General features: G+C 33.3%; 1 protein-coding gene across 1 annotated transcript in view; it reads right to left on the bottom strand.

The window, feature by feature from the left end:
- Window positions 1-368: 368 nt before the first annotated feature.
- Window positions 369-13,321, bottom strand: part of LOC145668663 (sodium channel protein Nach-like) — a 61,823-nt gene continuing 48,870 nt past the window's right edge. The window contains exons 7-10 of the mRNA XM_081736759.1: window positions 7,487-7,540; window positions 4,440-4,545; window positions 2,484-2,590; window positions 369-827 (exon numbers count right to left, since the gene is read on the bottom strand). Of these exons, the coding sequence (XP_081592885.1) occupies window positions 697-827; window positions 2,484-2,590; window positions 4,440-4,545; window positions 7,487-7,540 (398 nt within the window). The 3' untranslated portion in view covers window positions 369-696. The remainder of the gene's footprint in view (window positions 828-2,483; window positions 2,591-4,439; window positions 4,546-7,486; window positions 7,541-13,321) is intronic.

Here is a 13,321-nt window from a genome sequence, read left to right as displayed (position 1 = left end):
TGGCTGGACATCGGCAATTCGGGACCAGTTTTTTGTGTCCCTCCTACTGTTTGCCACGGAACATTAGGAGTAACCTAACCCCAGGGCCTCTAGTCTGCTTTGGGACTACGCCTATCCTATCTCCTGGCTTAGCCTGCTTCGGGGCTCTGTTGGCCACTTAACCATCCCTCTTCTTGCCACGGACCATAGGGACCCTAACTCCACTCTGCATAGCCTTCTTCGGGGCTCTGTAGAGATCCTGTCTGGGACCTTACGGTCAAAGACTGCCTATAACTAACCTTGCATACTTAGAGAGATTATTTGTACAGTATTTTGTAGAAATACTTGGAAATTTATAATAAAATTATAGTGGAAATTTATAATAAAAGCCGGTAGTGGGAGTCGATTCCGGACGCTCTTTTTATTAACGCTCTACCCTTAACCTATATGGGGCAAAGTTTCACAATATATATAGAATAGGGGATCGGATATATACAGGGATATAAACATTATCTTTTCTTTGCTGAAATTTTGTAATATTGTTTGCTGAACATTTTGTAGAATACAATCTAGATCTTAAATTCACTCATAATTAGAGCAAGAAGGTCTCCTTCTTAGCTGTACCACTTCCATCTATATTCATAGAGTTCAACGAACATATGAGTTATAACATCGATCGTAAAATTGACCTCCATCTTTCAGGTATTTGGGTCCATTTCATGTTCTAACGTAGAGTGAATTCCGTCTGCACAGTAGAAAGAATGGTCTTATTGTAACGTAGTAAATAAATTCAGCAAAACTCATGAGACTAGCACCAATGAAGAGTCCAAACACACCTCCAATTGACACTGTAAAAGAAATCACATGTATCTGTGAGTTTTTCTCTTTATGAATAAAATTAAATTAAATTAAATAGTAAAGCTCATTTGTCTAGCACATATTTACATCTAAAATCCCCTTTGGGAGAAAAATGGAATTACATGAAGTCATTTAATTAATTAAAGCACCATTTTTACATCTTTAACTTAACCCTATATAAAATATAAATTCAACTTCAACATTTTATGCAATATCGTTAGAAAATTGCAAGAAGAAAATAGATGAAAATATTACTGACAAATTGCTTAAAGTATTTCAGAAGGAATGTGGCTTATTCTTACATATTTTTTTCTTACAGGTCGTTTCAATCAGTTTGTTATACAGCGCTTCGTATATAGGACATCAGTAGATAGAATTTTTAGTGTTGAAAATATTGCTTATGTAGAAGTAGCAATATCCCATTACAATGTAAGTAGTAAAAATTCCGTTTGCATTTGCCTTTCTTAAGCATAAAACATATTTTCTCTGACTTAAACCTTTTTCCAATGTTAAACATGGTTTATAAAAGATAATAAACTCAATAATATATTGAAGAAGTCATAACAAAGCATTGAGATATACATGAACTATTTCGGAATTCATATTACTAAACCTTAGACTACGAATCATTTTGTCAATGTGAGGATTGATTTATATACCTATGCAATTACAACTTTATCTGCGACATTCCTTACATCTGCAGGCACTTTGGAAACTAAAGAGTCTCTTGGTCACACCTGAACCAATGGGAGAAGAGCGTATACGTTTCAGAATTGCAAAACAAACTCAACAGTCTGAAATTTTTCATGACACACATGTTCCGCTCGTAGTCTAAGAATTTTAAGTGTAGAGAGGTGATCATTATTGTTCTAGAAAGACAGGATTTTGCCTGGCCGCCTTGACATTATGCAGCCGTACAATACAGTGAAAAAGAAATGGTTGCATACTACTCGGAATTAAAACAATAAGACCTCGACAATCCGATTAATCAAGAATCCCATTTCCATAGAAATTTTATTATAGCCATTTTTCTTTGAGAGGAGTTACTGTAAATATTATCCTGACAATTTTCCATATATTTCTAATTCCAGAATTAGGCAGACGAGACCTGAGTAATACTCATTACTTTCAAAGAGTCTCCGGCCTCCTTCTATAGGTGAGGCATTACCTTGACGAACAATTATGTGAAACATAAATTTGTCGAAGGGAACCAGTTTCTCGTCCGTAAAGTCCTGATTTTTGACGTCCCTGACTTCTGGTAATGGGAACATGTTAAAACAACAGTGTTAACAAAAATATCTGTATTTAAGTGTGCATAAACTAAAAGAGCAAGAAAACCGTAGTTTACTTAGGATATACAAAACGAAGATCGTCAACATGCAATTTTAGGATTCTTAAAACAGACACAAGAGTGTTTGAACCTCAATTGAGCATACCTGCAGGTTTTCTGTTGTATAGATGGACTTATCGTCAAAATTTGAAGCTTAAGAAACTTTAGTATCTATTTCTCATTGATATGACTTCCAGTTAGTTAGGAATCTTCTATGTTATCAAATCTGGTGGATCATAAAAACATTACGTATGTAATGTTCACGTCAAATTGCATCTGAAACATCGGGAAAAAGACACTTAAATATAATACTCACCAGCAATGTCAATGATTCCGTGGACAGCTTTCAATCTTCGTCTCGTTTTTGCTAATGTCATGAACATTTGTACTTCGCAGTAATCGCCTATAACAGTAGTACTCTCACTGTAAAAGCAACACATAGCATGAAATAGGCTGGCAATAACATACTCAATAACAAATCTACATATCTTTAATAATAATACTTGATGAGAAATCAAAACATAACATCTGTAATTATTAATTTAACTATACAAGAACACATTTTGCGTTTTCAACTTGATTGAATTATGTATTCAAAAAATTATGATCAATGTTTTTCTACACTATTCAGATTTAAATGCAAAAGAGCTAAAAATAAATAAATAAATAAAACTTTTCATAGATTTTATTTAATTCTTCATTAACATATAACAATAATATTCATCTTAAAATTGGCGATCGGAATTGAACATTAGCATTAAGATAATTTCTTAATATTACAACTGAGCGCCTCAGGGGAACATAATAATACGTCACTTTTCTAACTTTCGAGTAAAGTGGAAAAAGAGGTTAACCATTCCCATGCAATTCAATGCAACGACACATAACAAACAAGATTTCCCTACTATCTGCAAGTACATTTACGAAATTAAATTACCTACATACTCTTCTGTAGTTCGATCATATCCCATTCCACCTAATAAGTCAGTTTCACTGAAAGTGGCGCTTACCATAATCTTCGCCCAAGCCGACTAATTATTCAGCTTTCAATAATTACATTCTATGCCACTTAACTATTTAGTGTGGCCCTAATTATGATTATATATAAAACATCCAAAATACAATACCCATATAGGCCTACAAGCCGTAACGTCGTTTTAATTAACTACACTATTTTATTATTGAAAAGTATTTAGAAGTGACCACTACACATTTAGCTTATACTTCAGTCATATGTTTTTAAATTCCAATAATAATAATAATAATAATAATAATAATAATAATAATAATAATAATAATAATAATAATAATAATAATAATAATAATAATAATAATAATTGAACATTATAACATAATATAAATTACATATATGTTAAATGTAACCCGAAACAAAATATTTTTCTTGCTGCCTCCATAGAATTTTAAACACCACTAAACCTAGCGACACATAAACAAAACAATACTCGGTTATACTGTCCAGTCACATTTACAAAAATAAATAAATAAATAAATTCCGGCTAAATACAACTTTTGCTTCTAAGCAACTATAATCCTTACAACAATAAAGAAGGATTGATTTTAATAACAAGTTTTAAGTTATTGTTGAAATCTATTCAATAAAATACAGATATTAAACGTGAGGAAATAGTCGTCATTTTGCTTTTGTACTAAACAACATAATTTCTGTATAAATGCAATTTCTGTATAAATATTCCCTCTCCATCTTGCATTAGCCTACAGTTGTACAGAAGGGGCAATCAATGTTAATTTGAAGTCAAATTTGAAATATTTTCCCAAAAATAAAAATTGGTCAAATCTCACATTGCTGCTTTTCATGTTGTTATCTAAAACTTATTCTACAAAATGGTATGCATCACGGTGGGATCAGTAATAAAAAAGCATATTCATGATCATCTCCAAAAATACTAATACATTTATAACCCTTGGCCAAGTTATACAATTTTTGCTGTTATTGATAATGTATACATAAACACATACATATGTGTATATTTAATGATGATCAAAGTGTGAATAATTGGAATAGTGAGGGAAAAATATTAAGAAAGATGAGTTAATAAGTTTAATTTATAGACAATTCAGCTAATGAGAACCTCACTGTACTCAATTCTCTATCCTCTTTCCAGCATAATATATATTCTGCCACACTGATTGAAGGCAATATTTTGTAACAAAATTTAAATTAAAGTGAATCACTGATTTTTACAATAAAATTAGAGTAGTTAACGAAAAAAATATTAAAGAATTGTCTTACGCCACGATCCTCATATGTTCTAAGCTCTGTGTAGTGCAGCTCAAGGGACAGTCGCAGCTAAGACCTCTTTCACTCTCAGTTACAGAGTTAACAGGCTCTAGAAAAACTGCAATTACATTTTTATAACGTGTATTTTTTTAGTTTTTCATACATAGCATGTGCATACGTACAAGCTATACGTTAAACTGATTTAACAATGAACAAAGTACATACACTGAACAAAAACATGGAAACGTTATACTGTGTATTGTTCTCGTTAAGTATGCGTATCTATCTAGTTAACAATTATGTCAGTTTAATATATTAATAGCATGTTCACAAGATTAAATAGCGGTTTGAATAGAGTTATTCAAGTGTTTCGATTGTACGTAAATAAATTGAAGATCATTTAACATAAAATTTAAGACAATTGAAGACTTGCGTAAATAGATCGTTCAAAGACTCTTCGTGTAAGTCAAATTTTTACTATAACGTAAGATTGGTCACAAACACGAACATTTTGGAAAATATTGTTTAATGGTGTTGCAATATAAAAATTCAATTTTCAAAATACACTTTATAGATGGTGTACAGAATCTACAACGACGGTTTAGGAAATCAGTAATTAACCCTTTATTGGGTAGTGTTGCTGTGAAGCAACATCGCATTCTATTGCGTTATTCGCACGAATTATAACTTCAGTGATCATTTAATTGTCATTATTGCTTTTATATAATATTCATATACAGGATTTGCGTGTCGCTTGTTTAGATATTTCTAATCTTCGTCAACAGGGGACAGTCAAATTTAGTATTGTAGAAGCTTTATCTCCTACGTCCCACGAAAGTTATTTTTTTTTATTTTTTTATTTGTAGTTCCTTGCTCTGTAGGAAAATATTTCAACGAAACTGTTGGTAATCACTGAGAGTATTCTTATGATATTTTACCATAATAGGACAATGCTGCTCAGTAGCTACACATAAGACCTATTTTATAGCAATGTTGCTTTGAAATAAACATCCTGTATTTTGTAACCAAAGTACAAAAATACTTTAAAAATTACGAAATTATGATCAGGAAGACATGGTTCAACCATAAAAACAAACCAAATATTTTAATGATAATGTTATCAATGCTTTCCCATTGAAAGGTTAATAACAGTTTAATTATACAATTCAACAATATTTTTTGTATCGGAAATTTCTTCGTAAGTATGAATTTATGTTAACCATGTAATTATAACTTTACTATATCAAATAAACATAAACAAACTTTTATTTTACTTTTTTTAAATTTACATATTTATCAGAGTTTAAAAGTGAAGGGTGTTTTGGACTAATCAGTGGTATATTAGCACAGGATAATGTCACTTTCGTAGTAAAAATTTTCTTAAATATCTGTAGCAAGTTGACTGTTAAGTCGATTGGTGCCTATGAGAAACAGAATGTTCAGTATTCAGACACCGTTATAGACAATTAGAGAGGTGTTTAGCTAACAAGTTAGACTTCCGAGAAATAAGCGAGACTAACTATTTCATTAAATGTAGTTAACTAAACTGAATGATATATCCAAACGAAAAAGTTCCTTCATCACATTTTCGAGAAAATCGTGTTTAACAAAAATCGTATGAAATTCCTTATTTTTCCTGAAGAAATAGACGTAGGACAAGGATTTTGAACACGTACGATTAACGAGAATGTCTACCAAACTTTGAGCATAGTTTACTCGTTAACAGTTTCTCAGAAACTGGTGTCGCACAGAAATGTCCTTTTCTTCATTAGCACACTCTCAAACCGCTTACGCATTGTTATAATGATGTACCAACGTTACCAAAAGCAATAAAGTCGCAATAATCAACTGGAAGTGGTCAATATTTACTACTACTACAGATTTCAATAGTAATTTCCATAGCGCAAAAAGGGTAAGAGACATCGAGATGCAGTTTTCTCAATCGATTCAGCTTCCCAAGAGTAGGTTATATCTTTCTTAGCCCACTATTAAATCTTTAAGTGGTTAAAATTAACTATTTCTGGTTTCAACATTTATCGCCACAGAACACAAATAGTAATAAGTAGCGACAAGTTGTTTTCTGCAATTGATTCAGGGTGTCAAGAGAATATACCATCGTAACCACAACACTGTACCAAAACCAGAAGTGGCTGTAATTTAATATTACTTCCCATTTCAATATAGATTTCCGTTAAGCAAGAATGGTAATTAATATCGAGATTCAATTTTCCGCAATCGATTCAGTTACACAAGAGTAGGTTTCATCTACTGTTTTAACCATCTATTTAAACGGGAAGTAGTTTAAATTAACGATTTCCGGTTTCAATCTTTATCGTCATAAAACCAAAATAGTAAATCAGCGAGTAATGGCTTTCTTATGTTGATTCAGCGTCCGAGGAAAAGGTTCTACCTTTGATCTGATTATTCTCTTGTAACCAGTAATTACAGATGTGTTTAAGCATTGAATTTCTATGATTTGGTAGTCTACCGTAAGTTCACACTGAGCTCCTTCGTGGCTAAGCGGTTAGCGTACGCGTCCTTGATTTGGGAGACTAGGATTCGATTCCCGGCGGGAGCTCATGTGGTTCGGATTCCACGTTAATCAGTAGGTCCACGTCTCATATAGCCTCGCTGCTGAACGCGACGTTAAACTCAAAATCACTCACTCACGTAATTTCACACTGTGAAACGAAACGCACTTGTTTTAAATTTTAGCTAAGAAAGTATCTTCAGTATTCTACTTATAACGTTACTTTTTGTGGGTCCTTTCAGAGTCACTCTCTTGGCCAACTTCTACAGCACTTTTCAATAATGTGCCGCGCTCTCGGCCAGGAGTGAAAAATATGATCTAACTGTATGTGTGTGTAAAAAATTATATATATATATATATATATATATATATATATATATATATATATATATATATATATATATATATATATATATATATATTCGTATGTTTTGTAACATTTTGTTCCCTTTTTGCAGTGTTTAAAAGAATTTCAAAGATTATGTCTCACTACAACAAACATCTATTGACAACAGTATAAAATACTTACGTTCATTGTCCTTAATACACTTTGCGCCAATCTCATCACATAATACTTGTTTTTCTGTAATAAATAATATGAAATATTAAAATCTTCTTTTGTATTACCTATAATTAAGTTATTGATTAATAATATCGAAAATTTTATAAAATTATGCTCAAGTGCTAATACGTATATAAAATTTCGTTGTAACTTATCTATTAGATTAAATATTAAATATAATTTCTAATCAAATTTTCGTAATTTCTATTCCTGAAAATGTAATAAAATGAATAGTGTAAAGAGTTTTCTCTTTTAATGTCAGCTAAAAAAAATGGTACACGGAAGATTGGACTTTCCTACCACCTTTTATTATAAAAGTTTTCTTTAGTATACAATAGTAACAAATATTACAAATATGTATATATTCCTCTAAATAACTTTGTAATGTGTTGGTCAATTATAAGAGCCCAATAACCATGCGTCTTAGAGCATGTTGCATAGGTGGTTCTCAATGACCTTACATCTTAGAGAGGGGAACGGGAACTTTCAATGACCACGCGTTCTTAGAGAGTGTACAAGAGAAGCGTCTCAATGGCCAAGCATCTTAGAAAATAGTTGATGGTTTTATTAATCGGTGGAGATTGATGCCTTCTGTTGTACTGTTTTCTTTAACCCTTTATTTGGCAGTGTTGCTCTCAAGCAATATCGCATTCTATTGCGTTATCAGCACGAATTATAACTTCAGTGATCATTGAATTGGCATTATTGCTTTCATACAATATTCATATACATGATTTGTGGGGCGCTTCTTTAGATACTTCTAATCTTTGTCAACAGGGGACAGTCAAATTTAGTATTGTAGAAGCTTTATCTCCTTCGTTCCGCGAAAGTTATTATTCTTTTATTCTTTTTTATTTGTATGGCGTGGGAGACCCGGGTTCGATTCCCGGCGGGAGCTCATGTGGTTCGGATTCCACGTTAATCAGTAGGTCCACGTCTCATATAGCCTCGCTGCTGAAAGGGACGCTAAACTAAAATCAACTCAACTCTTTTTTATTTGTAGTTTCTTGCTCTGTTGGAAAATATTTCAACGAAACTGTTAATGATTTATTGAGAATATTCCTATGATATTTGACCCTAATAGGGCAATGCTACTCAGTAGGTACACACGAGACCTATTTTATGGCACTGTTGCTTTATCCTATATTTTGTAAACAAAGTAAAAAATACTTTAAAAATCACGAAATTATAATCAGGAATACATGGTTCAACCTTAAAAGCCAACTAGATATTTTAATGGTAATGCTATCAATGCTTGTCAATTAAAGGGTTAATCCTAAAATGTCGTCTGACTCCGTTGATCTTCGTCACTTGGCGATTGCTGGCGATGGTGGCAGACGTCTTCTTCGTGGCTGTCGTCTGAAATGTGTTTACAACTAGCACATAGCGTTGAAATATGTGAAACCTTACAATAGTTTGATTTCTTTTAAGTATTTATATAGATGATTCTTAAAAGTATTGTAGTCCTCATACAAACTTTCTTATGATGGATATCTGTTATAAATTAAATTCAGCCTACAGCTATATTTTGTTCTGAAAATTTTATAATTTTACCCGGTGCTAAAATCTTAAAAAAATATGTAAGACAATAAACCTAATAACACTGAACATTTTTTGTTAATTGAAAATCCAAAGTATTAGTACACCAACATTCAAGTATGAATCATTATTAATTCGTATTTTTGTAAACAATTACAAATCAGAAAAATGTTTGATCTCAGGGTGGGTTGATTTAAATCAGTCTCATTTAAATCACGATTAAAATCAAGATTTAAATCATTTGATTTTTTAAATAAAAATTGATTTAAATCAAATTCCGAAATAGATTAATTTGAAGTGAAAATAAGTGAACTCCCGTTTCTGTTCTGTTATTTCGATTATGTAAGAAATAATCATAATACAATGAGACGCAAATGTATGTACAGCACAGTGTGAAAACGAGTGTTCATGCAGAGGATGATTAGGGAAAATATCACTTTGAACATGTAACGGGGCAATCTTGCTTTCTTCTCTTTGTAACATAGAGTTTGTAAATCCTTAACTATTTTAACAAGGAAATCACCATCAACATTTAAGGCGAAAATTATTTTGTGTGTGCATCTATTTGTTTGTTCCTAGATAATAGAAGCGTATTTACGGGTGTCCGATTCCATCTCTGAAACTTAAGAATTTTGTACATTTTACATAACTTTAGGCGAAATTAACGTATTTTATATGTATTTCGTGCCTCAAGCTAGTTCTGGACATCCCGATTTTTTTAAATATGTCCCTGCCAAATATCAGTAACTTGTGAAAGAAAAGTGTCATGTTGATAATCGTTGCTGTACTTTTTTCTTAATGCTTAAGAAACATTGTTTGGAATTAAAATAGGTTAACGATTCGGGATTAATTGGAACTTACACTCATTTAAATGGCATGATTAACATTTAATTCCTGATGTTTTTTCTTCATTTCACGACTAAAAATAAAAAAATTAACAAAATTAATTTTTTAGAAAAAAATCATGGCTTTTTTCACTGTTTGATCTTCTGTACTCCTTAAACTACTTCAGCCTTACCCTCCTATTATGATATTCTTTAACGTAATCATTAAGGTATAGATGCATAGAGATTGTAAGTTCAAATTACCTAATTCTCACACCAAATTATTAAAGTATCAAAAATCAAAGAATTTTAATGTAATGATTACTGCACATTAGATATTATCTTTTCCATTGGATTGGAAGACAGATTAATTAGTTGTTTTATCATATCTTTCAGCAATATTAATGTTCTTCATTCTATGAAGTTTCTCTTGATAACACTAGAGGGAATATTTAATACGATTTAATATTTAGTGATAACTGCTAACACGATTTAATAAAATGTTATTTCCGATGACACATTACTAAAAATTTCGATTATTTCCTGTTAATATCATCTCTAATAAAATGAGTTCCCTGATATGCATAAGATTTCTTGTAGAGAATAACATAAAATGTACTATTTTTAGAATTGTGCAAGATCTACTTCAAGTATCGATGTGCATATGGAGCTCTTTATCGATAGCTTCCTGAACACCAGGAATTAGTTTATTTTCTTTCCGAGGAAGAAGGCGCTGCATATTAAAGGGTGGTAGTGTATGTGTTATGTTTGTATGTATATTTGTTTCCAGTTAATAACACCTATAACTACACTGATGTGCAAAGCTTAAGGACGAGATAGATAAAGTAACATATAATATTTCGTAGCCGTTGGAAATAAGTGAAAGCCCGGGGGCACGTGCCAGCGGTTTCTCACACGTGCACAGGAAGGAAAATGTTGCATGGCGTTACATCAGCCTATATGTCTGCTCCCTCAACGAAAGGGACAAGACAGAGCTGTAAAGGTGCATTGTAGTGCTGCTACTTACAATAACATGACCCGGAAACAACATTTGGATATGTTTACAAGGAAAGAATTATCGGGAAACTGAAAGAAGGACAAAGTGTGACGACTGCCGCTCAGAAGTTTGATATTAGCCACAGCGTTGTTTCACATGCATAAGGAACATTCCAAACTACAGGAAATGCTATGCGAAAGAAATGTGGTGGTTGACCACGGTCAACTGTAACTGCTGACGACTGCTACATTGTGAAACAGGCAAGAAGGGACCAACGTTAAACAGAAGACGCAATGGCTAATACATTTAAAGGATTGCAAGGCGCCCAATCTTAAGCTCCACAGCGGCACGTCGATTGGATGCGGGTGGCCTCTTTGCCCAACGGCCAATACGTTGTGTATCGTTGACACCCGCAAATTGGCGACACCGATTACAGTGGAGCTCAGAACACCAGGATTAGATCGAGAAGTTGGTCGAGTTCTCTTCTTAGATGAGAATAGATTCAGTTAAAATAGTGATTATGTACGTTTACTCATCTCGCGAGAGGCGAGGACACGCAAGGAACCCAGGAATATTGTAGAATATGATGATTTTGATGATCTAGTTGTTCTTGTGTGCGGAAAAGCATAATGTTCATGACCATACCAACCTCCGAATTCTTGAACGCGATATAACCGATCTCTGTTATTTTGACAGTGCACTCCTTTCCCACGTGTCTCTTTTCAGAGGTGCTTTTGGTCTGGATTTAGTCTTTTTGTATGATAATGCGAGGCTGAATCAAACAGTGCAGATGGTGGAGCTCTTCAAACCAAAGAATATTCTGAGATTTGACTGGCCTATCCGTTCCCCTGACTTGATCATCGATCATGCGTAGTATTCTATGAGTAAACGTCTTCCAGGACATTCAGATGCACCAGGAATCATTCATAAGTGGTCAGTACCAATGTTGGAGAAAGGATATTCTATACCACAACAACTTATAACCAACCTTCCAGAGCACTTTGAGAAAACATTGTAGAGCATGAATCGCAGTCCGTGGTGATCACACACACACTTCTAAGAACTATTTCACTTCTGTAAGTCATGAGCCATCATGAGTCGCAGGACCTTCAATGTAAATTTTGACACTCTATAAAAGTGACATTTTTGTTCTTCTTATTACCCATTTCTTTGTTTTGATTCCTTTGTCATGCTGTAGCACTACTTTCTAGGTATGGTTCAAGTTTCACTGGTCAATGCCACTTGAGAGTAATACAACATGCGAAAATTACTTTCGTCCTTAAATTTTCGACATCAGTGCATTTTATAAGTCTTCGAGCAGTTCCGTAATCACCTAATCAGAACATAAGTCGTAAACAATAATGACCTTTTTTTTTTCGAAAAACGCCAATATCACACACTGGATGGTCCAAATGTCTTATCGCCTCCTTAATAGCACTAGGAATGTTTGTGAATAAGTTGTAATCCTGTACTTTCGTAGGAGCTTTTTTTTCACAAGAAATCTTACAGATGACTGAGTCGGGCCTCTATGGTTTGAAACAAAAGTTCATTGCAAATATATGGACACAAAAGACGTGTTACATGTGGATGGCTTCTTGATGCGTTTCAGAGAGTCCATAGAATGTAAAGCTGTTTTTCTCCGATGAATACGCGATTTACCGGAATGGACGTGAATATTTATTTCTAGAGTATATAAATTCCGATAATTGTAAAGAACTGGAGCACATCTTCCTGGATCTGATGATCTGGGCCGCGATATCGAGTAAGCATTTCATAAGACCCTATTTTTCAACGGCTTTGTTAACCACCGCTCATATCTCACCATGTTGAGGGAGTGGTTTATTGATTTCACAGCCCAGAGATTGAATATCGATCAAAATAACTCTTGTATTGAACAAGATGTACATTACCTCACTATGGCAACACTATCAGGAAATACGTGAATGCAATTATTATGATAGATAGATATGACAAGGATTGTAACTTTCAGCACCTCTCAATTGACCTAAGAGACGTTCAGACTTCCCGTCTTGCGACAATGTTTTGTGGAGTAATATTAAGGAATGTGTTTCCGCAGGCAACTCAACAGCATTGGAGGACGCTTTGTAGCAATTACTAAGGCAACATTTGGCCAAATATCACACAAAACATGGTGCAGCATCCCTTTGCGTGTAGCATTTAATGATGTTCATACAGACCTTCTGGGTGCGAGAATGTCAATGAATGACAGTGATCAACTAAATTCTATACATGTGTATGGTACTATTCTATTATTCTTACACTTTCCGTAGGAGGTGACAAAAAATTTGAACTATCTGGTATATTACTTTCATTAGTACATTTATTTTTCGGCTACTTTTATCTTGAAAAAAAAAAGAATTTAGCTACCACAGAGAAACAGTGAAGCGCAAAGAAAAGTAGAATATTTATTGAATATTTAGT

Source organism: Thermobia domestica, chromosome 1 (genome assembly GCF_964235325.1).
Source record: "Thermobia domestica chromosome 1, izTheDome1.hap1.1, whole genome shotgun sequence".
NCBI lineage: Eukaryota > Metazoa > Arthropoda > Insecta > Zygentoma > Lepismatidae > Thermobia > Thermobia domestica.
The sequence above is the reverse complement of the archived record's forward strand: the minus strand, read 5'-3'. Positions and strand labels throughout refer to the sequence as shown.